This window comes from Phasianus colchicus, chromosome 1 (assembly GCF_987193195.1).
Source record: "Phasianus colchicus chromosome 1, bPhaCol1.hap1.1, whole genome shotgun sequence".
Classification (NCBI taxonomy): domain Eukaryota; kingdom Metazoa; phylum Chordata; class Aves; order Galliformes; family Phasianidae; genus Phasianus; species Phasianus colchicus.
The window spans coordinates 145,030,132-145,046,580 of record NC_143436.1 but is presented as its reverse complement, the minus strand read 5'-3'; the positions used below and the strand labels follow the sequence as shown (position 1 = coordinate 145,046,580).

Genomic DNA, 16,449 nt, shown 5'->3' with positions numbered 1-16,449 from the left:
AAACCTTAGCTATAATTACCAGAAAAGCAAACTTCATGCTTCAAAACTGGAAAATAATCCCATTAAGTATTAATTATGTAACATCTATTTAAAATATACAGGTAAGAGAACTAACGATGAAAGCAACCTGTCTAGTTTTGGAACTAATAAGACTGTAAAAAAGGGAAAAATACACAGGTCACTTAAAGAAATACCTTAGACATGTTTCCAACTGAGGGTGTTTTTTCCCCCCTCGTAACAAAGACATTAATAGTAGAATCTATTGTGTTTAACCACATACCAGTCTACATCTACACTCCTTCCACAGTCAGTGGAGAGAGACATTTCATCTTCCTTGCTTTAGGTATCTATATCAGGAATGAGCAACCCTCAGCAGGTAACTATGGAAGACAGAGACCTTAAACAACTGAGAAAACTGAGACAAGGTACCTTACAAAAAGGATCCTTACAAAGGATTAATGGACACCACATCTGTGTCAGGCCATGGGCATGGTTGTTGTGTACTCAAATTTATTGCAACTAAATCTCTATACTGTAATGTATATAACAAATCTACAGTAAGGTACTTGTTAGTCTTTTTTTCTTCCCTTTCAATGTCCATGGTCTTCACTACTTGGTTTTCACTTTTTACTAAAAAATGGTTCAGCAATATTGGCTTAGTGAGTTTTTTTCTAGAGAGTACAATGACACCTGTAACAAGATTCAACTTCTCTCCTCTCAAATGATTTCAACTGTACAAATTACAAATGAGTACAGAAATAAAGGAAAGGAAGGTTAGTCTTTGAAGAGACAAGCAAAGAAATGAAGTTACAGAATACCTCAGCAAGAAAATGGAAACATTCAGTACTTTGAAAAACAGGATGATCTCATTGTGACTGAGCTGCTAAAAAATGTGAAGGAGCTGAGAATTAATTATACATAAAATCCAAGGAAACAGACAAAAGCTAACAAAAATTACGCTGAAATCTTCAAGTGAAACAGCATAGTTAACAATATACATTTTTTTTAGTTTCTTTTGGTAAAGTACAAATTATTTCTTCAGTAGATACTGTGGGTCAGTATTTTATTTATTAATTGTGTGACTAGCATTTGTACTTCCTGTCAAGGCACATCTTGCCTTTTCATTACTAAGAGAGAGGATTAAAAGAGATGATGACTTAGAAAAAGTGATGTCAACAACACACTGCTCTGTTCTGAACACAGATTACTTCTTACCACCTACAGTGCCATTTCAGGAGAAGAATAAAGCAGCCATCCATATTTCCCCCTCCAAGTGTTTCCCACTAGTCAGCGTACAGTGATGGGCCCAAATTGGGATAAAATTGTAATGACAGCTATAAATATTTATTTGAACTGCATTTGCTAGACACTGGTTCCACTGAATTGTTAAAATTATCAGTACTGAATTTAACAAAATAATACTGTACTCAAGTTGTCCAGCCATTTAAAATTCATCACTGTCTCTTACCTTCTCTTATAGCTGTCTTCTGAGCACAGAGCTTGGCAGATCAGGCCAATTAGGCAGAACCAAAGTGCTGCTAGTGCAATTATCCTCCAGTCACTGACGGATTTAATGAGGGGTATGCAACCCATTGACCAATCAAAGCACAGCCACCAGGGACACAACAGCAACCATGCATTCAGTGAATAGTAGTAATTATAGTTTATAGCCTGTCAGTCAAAAAGAAAACAAACATTTATTTGATACTAAACTTAAGTGCGAGGGGAAAAAAGTTTCGTTCTTTTCTACCATTTCTGTTATTGCAAAACATTTCTTATAAAATAGGCCTTAAATTCTTTTAGGCTGCAACTAGCTGTAGACCATATATGTTACAGCTGTGAAATTAACTTTTTTTTTTAAATACAGCTATGAGGCTCTCCTCAGAGAAGGGAAACACAGTTCTATACTGTACAATCAACATCCATGTGTAGAAAGAATTTCTCACAACAGAAGAAAATGTCAAAAAACAACATCCTTCATTCCTCATCTCCAAACCCAGACTTAATACAGTTAGAAGCATACAGCCAAAACATACTCCAAATGCACCAGACCAGAACTTTATGCTATTTTCTTCAATTGTGAAGGAACAGATGAAGAGTCAAATACAGTATGTGGAAAAATAATGAAATGCAGCAAAAGCTAACTGCTGGCAAGCATGAAAAAAAGTAGTGAATAAATGGAAACAAATGCAGTGTGTGCAGCACATACTAAATTGAACGCAAAGAATATTCAAGGTATAGGTTTAAAAAAAAAAAACAATGGCAGAAAATCACAAAGCACAAGGGAAGTGACTCATCACACATCTCACAACATAAAGATTGCCCATTTTGTTTCTTTAAAACACAAAAGAAAATTTAATTAGATGACCAAAAGTTCGAAGCATTTAAAGAAAAAAAAAATAAAAAAATCAGCATCATAACTTACTCTCACAAACAAACTATCTGCAAATGAAGCTGGGTTGTCTACTTCAGTAAAAGCTGGTGGCCCTGTGCCCATAATCCTCCAGCGTATATAAAGTATACTAGCCCCTCCAGACATCAGAAGAGTTATCCTGAAAAGCAGCCCCTTCCTTAGCAGACCAGCACTCTACAGAAAAGAAAGAAAGAAAAAGCATTTAAAAACAAATACTTTCTTCTTCTCCTTACTATACTCACATCCTTTTGGCCACCACTACAGAGAGGTTATTAATTGACATTTCTCTTACTTTTGCAGTTACAAGGAGGATGTCAAACTTCACTATAGCGTCTCTCTAACTCCCTGTGTTACAGTGCTGCAGGACTCTCTTAGAGCTGATGGTTGAAATTAATCTAAGCAGTCTCACTAAGTCCTAAGAGCAGACTGAAGGCAAGAGTTTCTCTGAAATTAGGGGTCATCTGAACCACTTTCTTCTCTATTGAAGATACCTGAAGATGAAAATGTTGATAAACAGTAGATTTTTACACGAAAGTGTTGACTGGATCCTCAGAAATGTGGTCATGTGATCTGAAGTATTAGCTTTCTGTTATTCATATCTTCCTCCTTTAGCCTGATATGCTTTAATTATGCTATTCCCTTTAAAAACTGGATAGTTATACGTGATCCATTCTCTATGTCCTCCATAAAAGCTAGCATGCTGATTATTACCATCTATGACTGAAATATACTGATTAGCAAGCATCACCATAATTACTTATGAATGAATACTAACTTTTTCTGAAGAGTATGAAAAAAAATGTCTTATTGAGCAAGAGATCTAGCAGTGTCCTGGCTGAAGGTATTTATTTCTAAAATGATGGAGAAGTTAAGTTTAAAAGAAATACTCAGATGAGTTTTTAATATTTGCAGCTGACAGTGGAATCATCATAAAATACTTAGTTAAATGCATATGGAAATAAGTTTGTAATGGTGAATTTACATAAGCTAGTCTTTGTGCTCAAATGGCTATTTCCAATTTGCGCATCTCAGTAACAAAAGTCATTACAATGAGGATTCAAGCAAGTCATTGCTAATTTTTTTTTTTTTGGAAAAAAATTGTGCTGTGAAGGAAAACTGTGTTGTGACAATTTGTATGTCTTATTACAGAGGAATTACACAAAAAGTCTCATCCCAGGCTTAATTTAATTTAAGGGCACGTGCAGCTTCCTAAAGGCCACACTTCACAAACCACAAAATCTCTTAGTAAGCAGGATTTTAGAAGTGGGAGAAGTGTTACCACGTCTTATTGCCTTTGATTTAGAGCTTACTGAAATCTGGCATCAAACTGAAAGTAGTCTCTCAAATCAAGAGGGCAAAAAAAGTGTGCAATTAAAAATTTATGACCTGCCTTTCAGGAAGACAAAACAAATGAAATTTAAATACACTTAAATGAAAAGACCAGAACACTTTTTTTTTTTTTTTTTTTTAAGTTGTAAGAGCTAAAATTAATTACTTTTACATAAAGATGATAGAGAAGAGACACATTCTATGTTTTCCTCACCCAGACAGCTTGAAGATCACAAAACAGAAGTATATTGATTTGAACTGTTCATGCTTAAAGAGTAATTCTCCAAAAAAAGTTTGACCCTGATACATTTCCATCACTTTAATTTTGAGCTTGGATCTGCTTTAGTTCCCTACGACTCTAGACTCCTTCCTTTTCTTATGCTGGTTGACATTACTGTCATTACACAACTCGATTCTCCACTTTCTTACCTGCTTCCTGACATATTCTTGTACCCCTCATCCATTCCTGCCCAAACCTATTGTTTCAGTTCTGAAGATTCCACTTTCTCCGATTTCCCTACAAAGCATCTTAGGAACACTGCCACGCTTCATGAAGCAATTTAACAGTCCCATAGGACTTGTGCTGCTTAGAAATATGAGCTAGAGTTCTCTACAGTGAAACTACCAATCAATGTAAATTCCAATGAACATACATTTCCTTTGCCTTGCTGAAACTTGCATGGGAGAAGCAAATGATTTAACTGTTTAACAGTAGTGATGTTCTAGTAGTCTGTTGATCTATTTGGCTACTATCAATTGCTAACCTGACTAACCATGACTGTTTTTGTGATTTGCTTATGGCTATGATCCCACAACAAATAGTAGGTGTTAAATTGCATTTGATCCAATACTAGATAAAGCAGTAACAACAGAAGTAGGTATTTATCCTTAGTATCTATCAGAGCTCGAACAGTTCTACTTTCAAATCTCCAATCCACTATAAATTGTCTCCTGTTTGGTAATTCATATTCTAAAGAAAAGAGTACAATATTTTAGTATGGTAGGGAAATGGGACAAAATAATATTTTTACATTATTTTTCTAATGTCTATTTAAGCACCTCATCAATCTGAATAAATAGTTCTACCTATGCTGACTAAACTGTGTTTAATAACCACTTCAGGAGTTCTATTGCTTCTGTAGAACTTGTAGCATCAGGCAGCTCATCCACAAGTTTTAAAACACTGTTGTGTGAACTTGTGGAAAGGCTTTTTGTCTTCAATGCATTTCTAATGTAATTCCATTATTACTCACATTGCTGCAAAGATTTAACTGCACAATTGACTTACTTAGCAGCTGAAAATCTCTCATTTTTTCTTTAATTCTCAGCAACAACAAAACTGACGGAAGTTTTGTCTCTCTCTTTTGGCACATGACTGATCAGCAAGAATGAACAAAACCTCTAAGGACTCACCTCCAATAACTTGTCCTTACGTAGTAATTTTTGAATGAACTCCAAAATATTTAGCTTGTTAATCACCAGAGCATCAAACACTGCATTCAAACCCTAAGCAACAACAACAACAACCAAAAAAAAAAAAAAAAAAAAAAAGTTAAAGTAAATAAAAAGATGAGGCAGCTACCCAAAAAACAATTTAAAAAAATACATCTTATACCCCACTTCTACATTTTACATCTTATTCCTGATTCCAAACAAGTGAATAACAGATATGTTGCTAATAAGATGGCAGAATGAGAAACTAAGAACCTGAGCTCACACGAGTGAAACATCACACTATTGTAATTGGTAGGCTTTTGCTATATCCAGTAGTGCTGCAGGGATACCATGTACCAGAAAACTATGGCCCCCTTCCCCCCCCCCCCACACTTGTTGAGCAGCATGGTATCTTTTGACTTTCAGCTTTCAAAAATATCATTTTTTTAAAGATAAATCGATTGTCACAACAACCAAAGGCTCAGAGATTTTATCAGGCTTGCTTTTTTTTTTTTTTGCAATTACATCAACACACACACTGGAAATTGCTGAAAAAAATGAGAAGTTCTATATGACATCAGCCACTATGCATAAAGCTAAAGCATAAGCAATGCTCTTCAGGACTGTATTTGTTTGTTTCCTTGGGTGGAATGTGCACAAAATAGATACAGAGGTAATTCTTTCAAGGTCAATAGGTAATTCTGTTGAGGTCAATGTTAAAGTACAACTTCAATGCCCAAGCAATCACCAACCATGACAATTCATGAATACTTAGTCTACATCCTGTTACCTTTGGAAATTATCTCAATAAACTAAATGGAAAACAGTAATCAGTAAAAATAGTATCAGGCAAGGAAGGAGTTAGAACAAAGAGTAACCATCTTAGGGAAAAGTGAGGAGATAGGCTGGAGTGTGGCATGTTTTCACATAGAGAGGTCAGCTGGCAATTACAAGGCTTTTGTATCACTTACATGGAGATTAGTAAGGTAAGAATTGAACTGAAAAATACATTCAGCCTAGAAGCAATCTTTTTAGTATATAATTTATCCTTTCATTCCTTTGACCCTTGTCCCTTAACACAAGAATAAATACCATCATGTTAGCAATGCAAATAAATCCTAGCAAAGGAATAAAAAATCCAGATCAAATAAAAATTCTGTGTCTTCTAGCTCAAATAATTACAGAAATACAAGTCATAGAGATTGGAAGGGACCTCTGGATCATATAGTCCAACCACCCTTGGCTAACATGGGTTTCCAAGAGTTGGCAGTTTCCAAGAGTTACACAGAAAAGTGCCTAGGCAGATTTTGAATACCTGAAGAGAAGACTCCACAGGCTTTCCATTGCTGTGTCCTTCCAGTGCTCTGTCACCCTCAAAGTAAAGTTTTTTCCTTGTATTCAGGTGGAACTTCACCTGTTCCAGGTTGCCTGTTACCCCTTCTCCTGTTGCTGGACACCACCAAAAAGCCTAGCCCCATCCACTTGACTCCTGCCCATTAAATATTTACACATATTGACCAGATCCCTCTCAGTCTTCTCTTTTCCAAGCTGAACAGTCTCAGATCTCTCAGCCTTTCTTCATAAGGGAGATGCTCCAGGCCCTGAATCATCTTTGTGGCCTTTTGCTGGACTCCTTCCAGAAGAACCCTGGTCTTTTTTTTTGGAACTGAGGAGCCCAGACCTGGTTACAGTACTCCAAATGTGGCCTCACCAGGGCAGAGTAGAGGGGGATGAGAACCTCCCTCAACCTGCTGGCCATGCTCTTTGTAATGCACCCCAGGATACCATTGGTTTTCTTGGCCACCAGGGCACACTGCTGACTCATGGCCAACGTGTTGTCCACCAAAACACCCAGGCCCTTCTCTGCAGCAGGTCAGTCCCTAATCTGTACTGATGTGTGCAGTTATTCTTCCCCAGGTGTAGGACACCACACCTGCCCTTGTTGAACCTCATCAGCTATGCCCAGCTTTCCATCTTGTCTAGATCTCACTGAATAGCAGCACAGCCTTCTCGTGTGCCAGCCACTCCTCCCAGATTAGTATCATCAGTAAACTTGCCCTTCATACAAGTCATTGATGAAGATGTTGAACAAGACCAGACCTAGTACTGACCTCTGGGGAACACTGCTAGCTACAGAGCTCCAACTAGACCCTGTGCCACTGATCACAACACTCTGAATTCTGTCAGTTATCCAGTTCTCAAGTCACCTCACTGCTCACTCATCTATCCCACACTTTCTAAAAGCTTAACTGCAAGGATGTTTTGGGAGACAGTGTCAGAAGTCAAGGTACACAACATTCACTGCTCTTCCCTCATCCACTCAGCTGGTCATGACATCACAGAAGGCTATCAGGTTAGTGAAGCATAATTTTCCTTTGGATAATCTTTTTTTCTTTGACTTCCTAGGAAATGACATCCAGAATAAGCTGCTCCATCACCTTCCCACGGACAGAGGACAGGCTGGCTGGTCTGTAGTTTCCTGGCTCCTCCTTCTTGCCTTTCCTCCAGTCCTAAGGCACCACTTCAATTCTCTGTGACCTTTCAAAGATAATAAGAAAGCAGTACGGCAATCATTTCTGCCAGTTCCTTCAGCACATGGGTACATTCCATTGGGGTCCATGGATTTGTATTTCTCTAGTTTCCCTGCATCACCCCTGACCATGTCCTTTTTGATCAAGGGGGCTTTCCTTTCCCCAGATTCTCTCTTACCTTCAGGGTCCAGGATTCCCAAGGAGCAGATACTGAAGCAAGAGAAGGCGTTTGGTATCTCTGCCTTCTCAGTGTCCTTCATTACCATGGCATCCACCTCATTCAATAGCAGACCCATATTTTCCCTAGTCTTTCTTTTGCGACTGACATACCTAAAGAAGCCTTTCTTGTTGTTCTTGACCTCCCTCACCTTCCTTGTTGCATCCCTGCATGCCCTGACGAGGTACTTATATTCCTGCCAAGTGGCCAGACCCTTTTTCACAGTCCATAGACTTTCTTCTTCCATTTGAGTTTTTCCATAAGCTCCTTTGCTCATGTGGGTTTCCTGCCACCTTTGCCTGACTTTTTATTCTTAGGAAGGCGTAGGTCTTGAGTTTGGAAGGAGTGGTGCTTGAATGTCAACCAGTTCTCTTGGGCCCCTTATCTTCTAATGCTCTAATCCATGTGAATCCTCCAAGTAGGTCCATGAAGGGGTCAAAGTTGCTTCTCCTGAAGTCCAGGGTTGCATTCCTACTTATTACCTTGTTTCTTTCATGTAAAATCCTGAATTCCACTGTCTCATGGTCACTGCATCCAAGGCTGCCACCAATCTTCATGTTCTCAAACTGTCCCTCCCTGTTTATAAGAACAAGGTTCAGCAGCACACCTATTTTCACTCCTCTACCACTTGCACCAGAAAGTTATCATCTAAGCACTGCAGGAACCTTCTGGGCTGTGTGTGTGCCTGTCAATGTTCCTTTTCCAGAAAATATTTCCAGGGTTGTTGAAATCCTCCGTGAGAACAGAGCCTGCACTCATGAGACTAACATCAGCTGTCTGTAGAAAGCCTCACGAACTTCCTCCTCCTGATCAGGCAGCCTGTAATAAACACCCACAATGATGTCACCCATGTTAGTCTGCTCCTCAGTTGTTGTCCATAAGCTCTTCACCCATTCATCACTCATGCTTAGGCAGATGTCAATACGTTCCAGTTGTCTGCTTACATAAAAAGTAACTCTACCATCTCGCCTTGTTGGTCTGTCTTTCCTAAAAAGTACATAGCTGTCCATGACAGCATTCTAGTTACGCAAGCTGTCCTACCATGTCCTAGTGATCACAATAGGATGATGGTCCTGTGACCACACACCGATCTCTAATTCTTGTTTGTTTCCCAGGCTGTGTGCAATGGTGCACAGGCACTTCAGAGAAGAAAAGAGAGTCGAGGATGCAAGTTTCCCTAGAGGGATGGAATTACCTGAATTACCTCATACCATTAGAAGAAATAATCACAGAATGTTTTAAGACTATTTCTTAGGTTGTCCTCACAAATACCTTTGAAAAAATACATTAGCCTGCAAATGTCTCTGAAAATAATGTCCTACAGGAAGACGTTTTCAGTGATTTCTTCTACAGTTTTTTTCCTAGGAAGGACAAGAATGTCCTTGCTGCAAATAGTTCTGCATCTGTTGCTTTGTTTTATGTCAGTTAAAGCTCCAAATTAGATTTACTTATACAGATATACAACTACACAAAAGGTATAAATCACAGGTGCAGCATTTCAGGTGGCTTACTGGATCCCTCAGAATGGAGAGTCTTCACTTAAGCAACAGAAAGCTAGAGGACAAAGAATTTGAAAACTAACTGTACCTGTTTGCATATACAGTTCCTTAAATAGGGAACAGAAAGAAAAGACTCAGAGTTAGAAATAAACAATGACCCTACTTCTAATTATGTTCAAATGTTCAAAAAAAGCGAGAGGTTGGAGCTTCTAAAAATACTCTCCTCCAATTACATCTTTGATCATGGCCTTCAAGAGAGGCCTGTAGATTCACTATCTCAACAATTATACATTCCAAAACAATGCCAATGAACATAACACAGAGTGAAACTAACACTGCTAATCCTTCAAGTTTTGCAAGAAATTAACAGATACATGCAAACTGCCTACAAAAGATAAAATGAATTTACAACATATTGGCTAGGACACAATCAGTACAGCTCTATTAGAATACTGCTAGTTTGCTGAAGTGAACTAAAAGATATGTGATTAGTTGGGGAGAACATTCATCTTTGTATACTTTACAACTGCACCTGACAGATGCTGAGGTCAAAATTCAGTCAATAAGAGGATTCTTACCAGTATTGTAATTCCTTGCTCTTTGCACAGCATGGCTATTGCACCTAAGAGAACACTCACCAGCACCCAGAATACAGAAAAATTATGTCCTTCCTTATCTGTCAAAATAAAGCATGTCGTAATATTAGGTATATACATTTAAAAGTTAAAGTTAGAAATTAAAATTAGAATATTAAAAAAAAAAAGAAGAAAAACAAAGAATAAAAGGAAAATCAGCATTTAATCTCACAAGATTTTCTCTTAGTCAAAATCTAGTTACATAGACTTGAGAAGCATGGGGTGCCTCCTGTAATATGCTGGCATTCATCCATTCATTGCAGTCATTTTCTCTTCTTTGAGACATTAGAAATCTCCCTATTTGCTAGATGTCTTAGCCAGACTAATTAGAATGGCAGAAGCTTCACATAGTTTTCACAATCTATCATCTGCAAAGGTTAATTCCCAAGGCTTAGATCCATTTATCTTCCTTAGCTACAACACTAACATTACTGGCTACTCTCTTCCAAGCTACCACAAGAACATGAAGTTATTTCTAATGGTTACATATGAAGCAGCACCACACACACACAGACTCCTTCAACAGCAGTCTAATCTACAAAGGCACAATGAGTTGCTTTTCCAGGGCTGCTGCATTTAGTAAGTGCTCCATGCCATTTCATTAGCACTACCACAGAATGCCACAGAGCTCAACAATTCCAACATCTGAGCAGAGAAACAGTTCTATGACTGGGTGAAGAACTCTGGGGTTAAGAGATCAAGAGTAACTACAGCTTCTAGTCAAAGAAAGAGTCTTTAAAGATGGCACCATGTAGCTGCTTTTGGGTTCTACAAGCAAGCATTTCTGAGATTGATATAACAATAAGCCTTACTACACCCAAGGTATTATTGCACATACAGTACATGGGTACTTCACATAAAAACATATCTGCCACAATCTCTACTCTCTAGGTTCAAGCAACAGAGGGAAGCACTCAGCTTATTCAGAGACATATTCTTGATTCAAGCAATATGGGCTCTATAGGCAACACAAGAATCTACCTTTCATTTGGTCTGTGAAGAAACAAAGCTGAACTCTATATTCACTGAGTGAACCCTTTTTTAATATATTTTCCTTGATCTCTAGAGTAGTTCTTTCCTACTGTTAATGCAGGTTTGACCCTCAGTACTTAGACTGAACTACCATAATGTTCTGTGGAGCTGACAAATGACAGAAATAAGATCTAATTCACTAGAAGTGGGCACCTACATCTGAGAACAGAACAGAACAACATAACAGAACACTAAGTGTAGTTTCTAATTGGTTGAAAGAGAGAGACACTTTTAGGGATCTAGTGACCTACCTAACTGAAGTTCAGAGAAGTAGCTATTGCTCTTCACTGATGATAAAGTGAAACTAGTATACTAACTCAGATGATGTTGGTGAGTAAGATACAATCACTACAAGTATGAAAAGGACCTATTGATATTGGACTCATTTTGAGGCAGAGTACTTTGAAGAACAAGTCTTGAAGTTGCTTTTAGCATTCCTTTCTTACCTAAGACTTAAAAGCTTAAACTGAGTGAATATTAAGATGTTTACAATTTATCTTTTTGAAATAAAATATCGTGGGCATATGTTTCTTCAACTTCCTTCTCAAATTACATCCTTATAGTTGAGGTAAGAGTAGACGTCAGAGGTGCAGATGTCATAAATTGAAAAGAAAGCCTTCTAAAGGAAAGAAGTCATACAAATCTCAATGACAACAAAACAGAACATGAAATACAAAATATATAACAGCTGAAGAAAAGTTGTAGAGACAAGAACAAAAAATACAATAGCAGATCCCAGCTGACATCAAATGCACAGAACTGAGAGGTTTCAGGGTTGCATGTATGCATGCAATGAATGGAGAACAAGGCTTCAAAATTCTCTCCATAAGCATTGCTAAGAATAAAAGGTATCCATCCTAAATATATCCCTTGCAGATCTTTAAATTCTTCAGATCGCTTGCAACTATCCATCCAGTTTTTGAAATGTGCTTGTTTCAAATGTAGAAAGAAAGTAGCTGGCAGAATGTGAAGACAGAAGGCAAACTATGAGGACAAAATAACAATCAGCCTTCCTAGTAAGTGTAAAAGAGAGAACAGTAAAGTCAATGGATTTCAAAGAGTTTGCTGAAGCATGCTTACTTCAGGTGGGAGATTTCTTCTTTCAAGAATTAAATTCTGGGAGAGAGAAGCTGGGACATTTGAGCACTTCCCGGAGAAGTGAAGCAGTATTCAATGCACAAATAAAGATTATGTAAACATGGAGTATGGCAGAAAGTATATACAGCAAGAGATCAACTCAGTAATTCACAAATGCTTTGATGATTAAGTGTAAGAAGCAACAGGGAGAAAAGAAAGCAAATTATCAAGGGCAAGTGTAACAACAGCACACTAATAAAGCATTAAATTCATAAAGGCCACATCACAAAATGAGAAAAGACAGTGTATGTAAAGAAAGAAAACACAATTCCATAGATGTTTTAGTAAGAAAAGCAGCAAGCAGCAAGGAAACAGTCGTTCCGGTACTTGGTGAGAGAGAAAATGGGGGACAATGCCAAGAAAATAGAAGTGTTCTGTGCCTTTTTGCTCCATTTTTCACAAAGAGGTCAGAAGAGTTGCAATCAGATGACTTTCACAACATGGACAGAAAGGGAGAAAGAACAGAAGAAAAGCAGTGAACTACAAAACACAGAATTTATAGAGAAAATAATCTGCTTTAAATTATACCTATTGATTACATTTACTCCAAATAAGAGTAATCTCAACTGATACCTCTGGGACATTATGCAAAACAGGAGATTCCAGAAGGTTGGAATTAAAATGAAAAAAAATAAAAAATGCCTCATCATGTCTACATGCCTACTACTAAAGAGGAAAATGGAGAAGAAGAAAAGAGCTAAGGAATCAAAGCTAAGCTGACTGGTCAAAATTGTCCAGAAAAAAAACCAACAGATTTAATATTTTCTAGATGAGTCTCCAAAACATCAAAGAATATGGTAATTGTTTTCCAAAGACATATATTAGCCATTTAGAAAAAAATAAGTATAATTTCTGAGTTGGAAAATAAAATGCAAACCTGAATAAAAGCAAACCTCACCTTCAGGAAGGCATGACAATTCCACTGGAAAGAGTGCGAAATAAGCCAGAAAATATAGGGGCTGGATGAAATTATTACAGAACAGATACAAGTAACAGTTATAAAACTACTCTAAGACTCTAGGTCACCATGAAAAATGGAAAGATATGATCTGGATTGGATCTTTCTTTCATGTAGCTTTTCTCATTAGATATTTTTAATCAGAATATTCCATCATTCAAATTTTAAAGTCTCAAAGTGCTGCCAGGCTACAGTGATGGGGAAATGTATTAAGGAGAATTCAGAATTCATTTGACAAACCTGAGGAATGATCTTGGGGAAAAAATGATAATTGAATGCCATTCAGGCACACATTCAAAGCTGTACAGAAACAGACTCGTCTTCTTGTGAACATTCCAAGCCTCAGATGCCAGTAATGTCTCAGCATGTACGGTGCAGCCAAGCTTAAGTACGAACTCTCAAAGGCAGTAAAAGATGGTAAACAAAAAACAAGTCCATAGTTACAAAAGCAAAAAGAAGAGGAACAAGCATCAATATTTCCTTCTCAAAACCATAATGTCAGTTCCTTTAGTTTCTTTATCAGTCTCAACAAGTCAATACAGTCATATAGAGCACTGTAATAGTATGAAAATTAATCAATTTCTGATTAAACTTCAAAGAGATAATTTCAATCATGGAATGTATTATCTTGTGCTTGTTCCTTGTTCAGTGTGCACAAATCCTCACTGCAGAAATCTCAGTAGTAAACTAGGATTGAAAAATAGATATGAAAGCATTCAGAAATGCCTTCAAGCAATTTTTAACAGTGATTTGCAAATGTAAAGCACTGCATTAAGTGCTAATTATTATTATATGACACACATATGCCAACAGAAGTAATCAGTATAACAAAGCACATTCCCCAAATACGGTGCTGCTTCTCACCAGAAAAATCTTGTGTCAGAAAATGAAACCAATCTTTGGTTGGCACCTGTGCCTAGTTGAAACTGGTACACCATATTGTGAGTGGGCATTGTGCCACTAACAGATGGACAAGACTGTAAGCATGCCAAGTAAACAGAGGGTTTTTTTTTTTTCTTTTCTTTTCTTTTTTTTTTTTTAAGCTGGAAAAAGATAGTGTTTCTATACCAACACAAAAAGAGTTTCCAGATGACCCTGCCTGAAGAGTACATTAAGTTTGAAAGCTGAGGAAATCTGAAGAGATACCTGCCTAAGCCATGAGGGCACCTGTACTCATGCTGCTGGACTTCAGTAAAAGCATTTCTAGGGAAATTCTGCAAAACAAAGGGTTTTACAGTGTGGAGTTGATTGATACTAAATATATGACCTATACCCCTTCAAGTCTGCCTTCCTAGATGCTAATCCTATTTATTGAAAAACCTTACTCAGCGTTGTCCTAAATCCACAAATCAATGACAAAAGGTTCCTCAAAAGATTAGGGTATGAAGGAAAGTACAATATGCTTAGAGTATCAAGCTTAGTCTTTTAAGTCAAGCTAGTAACAGCAAAACAAAGGAAAATCAAGGAACAATTATCAATCCAAACATTTAGGCATTCAGCATTCCCTCCCTCAAACCAACTGAGCAGCTTAGGGCTTAGACAAGTGACAACTTTGGGCAGTTTAATAAGTCTCCATGTTCAAGTGAAACGGTGTAATTGTTTCTGTGAAAGTGCCATCTCACTTGAAAATTGAAGCAAAATCAATTATGATAAGCTTTTAAAGGAAGTTCTATTTTTCACTGAAAAATTACACATGCTTATATACTCTGTTGATGTGCATTGCCTGGAGGGACAGTAGCTTCCAGCTAAACACCTACAAATACTCATTTTACCCTAAGACTTCCCTGCTTGCACCTGCTGTACAAGGGGAAAGAATTACTTAGTCTTAGAAGATCAACTAAGAATCTATTGTTAGAATTAACTTAAGCCTGAGATCTCTTTGTGTTTTCAGTTTTCTGAATGTATGTACTACTGCAATGCAGCTCAGCCATTCACTTAATAACAAAACAGTAGCACTAAATGCTGTTCCTAAACATCTCTATGTACCTCAAACTCACTAGGCAGACGTTACAGTAGAGGGATTATCTATCCTCATCTATCCTTAAATTAAACCATCTTGGAGAAGAAAAAATTTAGCCCTTAAAAAAAAAAAAAAAATAGCAGCAGCAGCTATGGTTTCTCATTTTCCATACACAATTCCTCCTTCCCAGTATGTTCAAACATGAACAGTTGGGCACGCAGTTGAAAAATCCAAATGTTTAACAGAAGTAAATACTTCTTGACTAACTGCAAAACAGCTAACAATTTCTCCCTTTATCTTAACAGCACTCTTTCACATAGAAGACTTGAACATTTCCAAACTAACAAAAAAACAAAACAAAAAAAAATTTGTAATATAAATCTTCAGTATTAACTACAGTCTGCCAGTCTTTGCACATTTCATTATATCAGCAACGGACTAGTAGCTGATTAATGGGAGACTACATGGAACAAAACAGAAACACACAACCAGTACAAAGTCATTTTCAGAAGTCATAGCACACAAGTTGTTCCCCTATTTAATATCCATGCCAGGTATTACTCACATGAAGAAAATATCAGAAACTCATCATTTTACATTACTCAGAACACTAATGGAGTTGGCAAATACATGCACTGGATCACTGTCAAGGCTGAAGACAAAGGAAAGCAAAACCTAACCTACCTAAACAGCTGTCAGCTCTTGCTGTCTCCAAAGCCTATGCAGTGGATTTGTCCCCATAGATGTGATTTTTAAACAGTAGGATAGAATGAGAACAACAGATTAGTTCCTTGCAAATGTGTTAACCTATCAGTTCTGGTAACAACAAAAACTCTGTATTAGAAAAAAAGTAAAAGATTTTCAGAATTTCAGTGACTATAATTATAGCCTACATAGTGTGATGCTGAAGAAAAAAGTAATAAAGATAATGCTACAGATTCAGGCTGAAGAAAACTTTCTGCCCTAAAATCCACCCAGCCACAAATAAACCACATCAGGTAAGCAAACTGCAGTATATCTTGAGCTTTACAAAAGTCATTTCCCTTTGGAAGATTTTCAGACTGATAACTTCCACTTCCCAAATCTCCTCATTGCCATCAGAATTATTTACACTTCCTCACAGTATTCTTAAATCTGTCCCAGACATTTTTATGATTCCTCACTCTAAAGCCAAAAAAACCTAAGCACCCTATGTTCATTCACTTAGAGATCGATTGAAAACAAACACTAACCAGTCTCTCGTTTATGACTTTTGTTAGAGAAGACTTCAACTATATCAATACAACAACTAAGCCCATGTAAGT

General features: G+C 37.3%; 1 protein-coding gene across 4 annotated transcripts in view; it reads right to left on the bottom strand.

The window, feature by feature from the left end:
* Positions 1 to 16,449, bottom strand: part of TMTC4 (transmembrane O-mannosyltransferase targeting cadherins 4) — a 56,112-nt gene that overhangs the window by 21,106 nt on the left and 18,557 nt on the right. For all 4 annotated transcript variants that reach the window (XM_031613719.2, XM_090129253.1, XM_090129245.1 and 1 more), the window contains 4 exons: positions 10,002 to 10,099; positions 5,156 to 5,248; positions 2,426 to 2,587; positions 1,469 to 1,671 (listed from right to left, as the gene is read on the bottom strand). In XM_031613719.2, the coding sequence (XP_031469579.2) occupies positions 1,469 to 1,671; positions 2,426 to 2,587; positions 5,156 to 5,248; positions 10,002 to 10,099 (556 nt within the window). The remainder of the gene's footprint in view (positions 1 to 1,468; positions 1,672 to 2,425; positions 2,588 to 5,155; positions 5,249 to 10,001; positions 10,100 to 16,449) is intronic.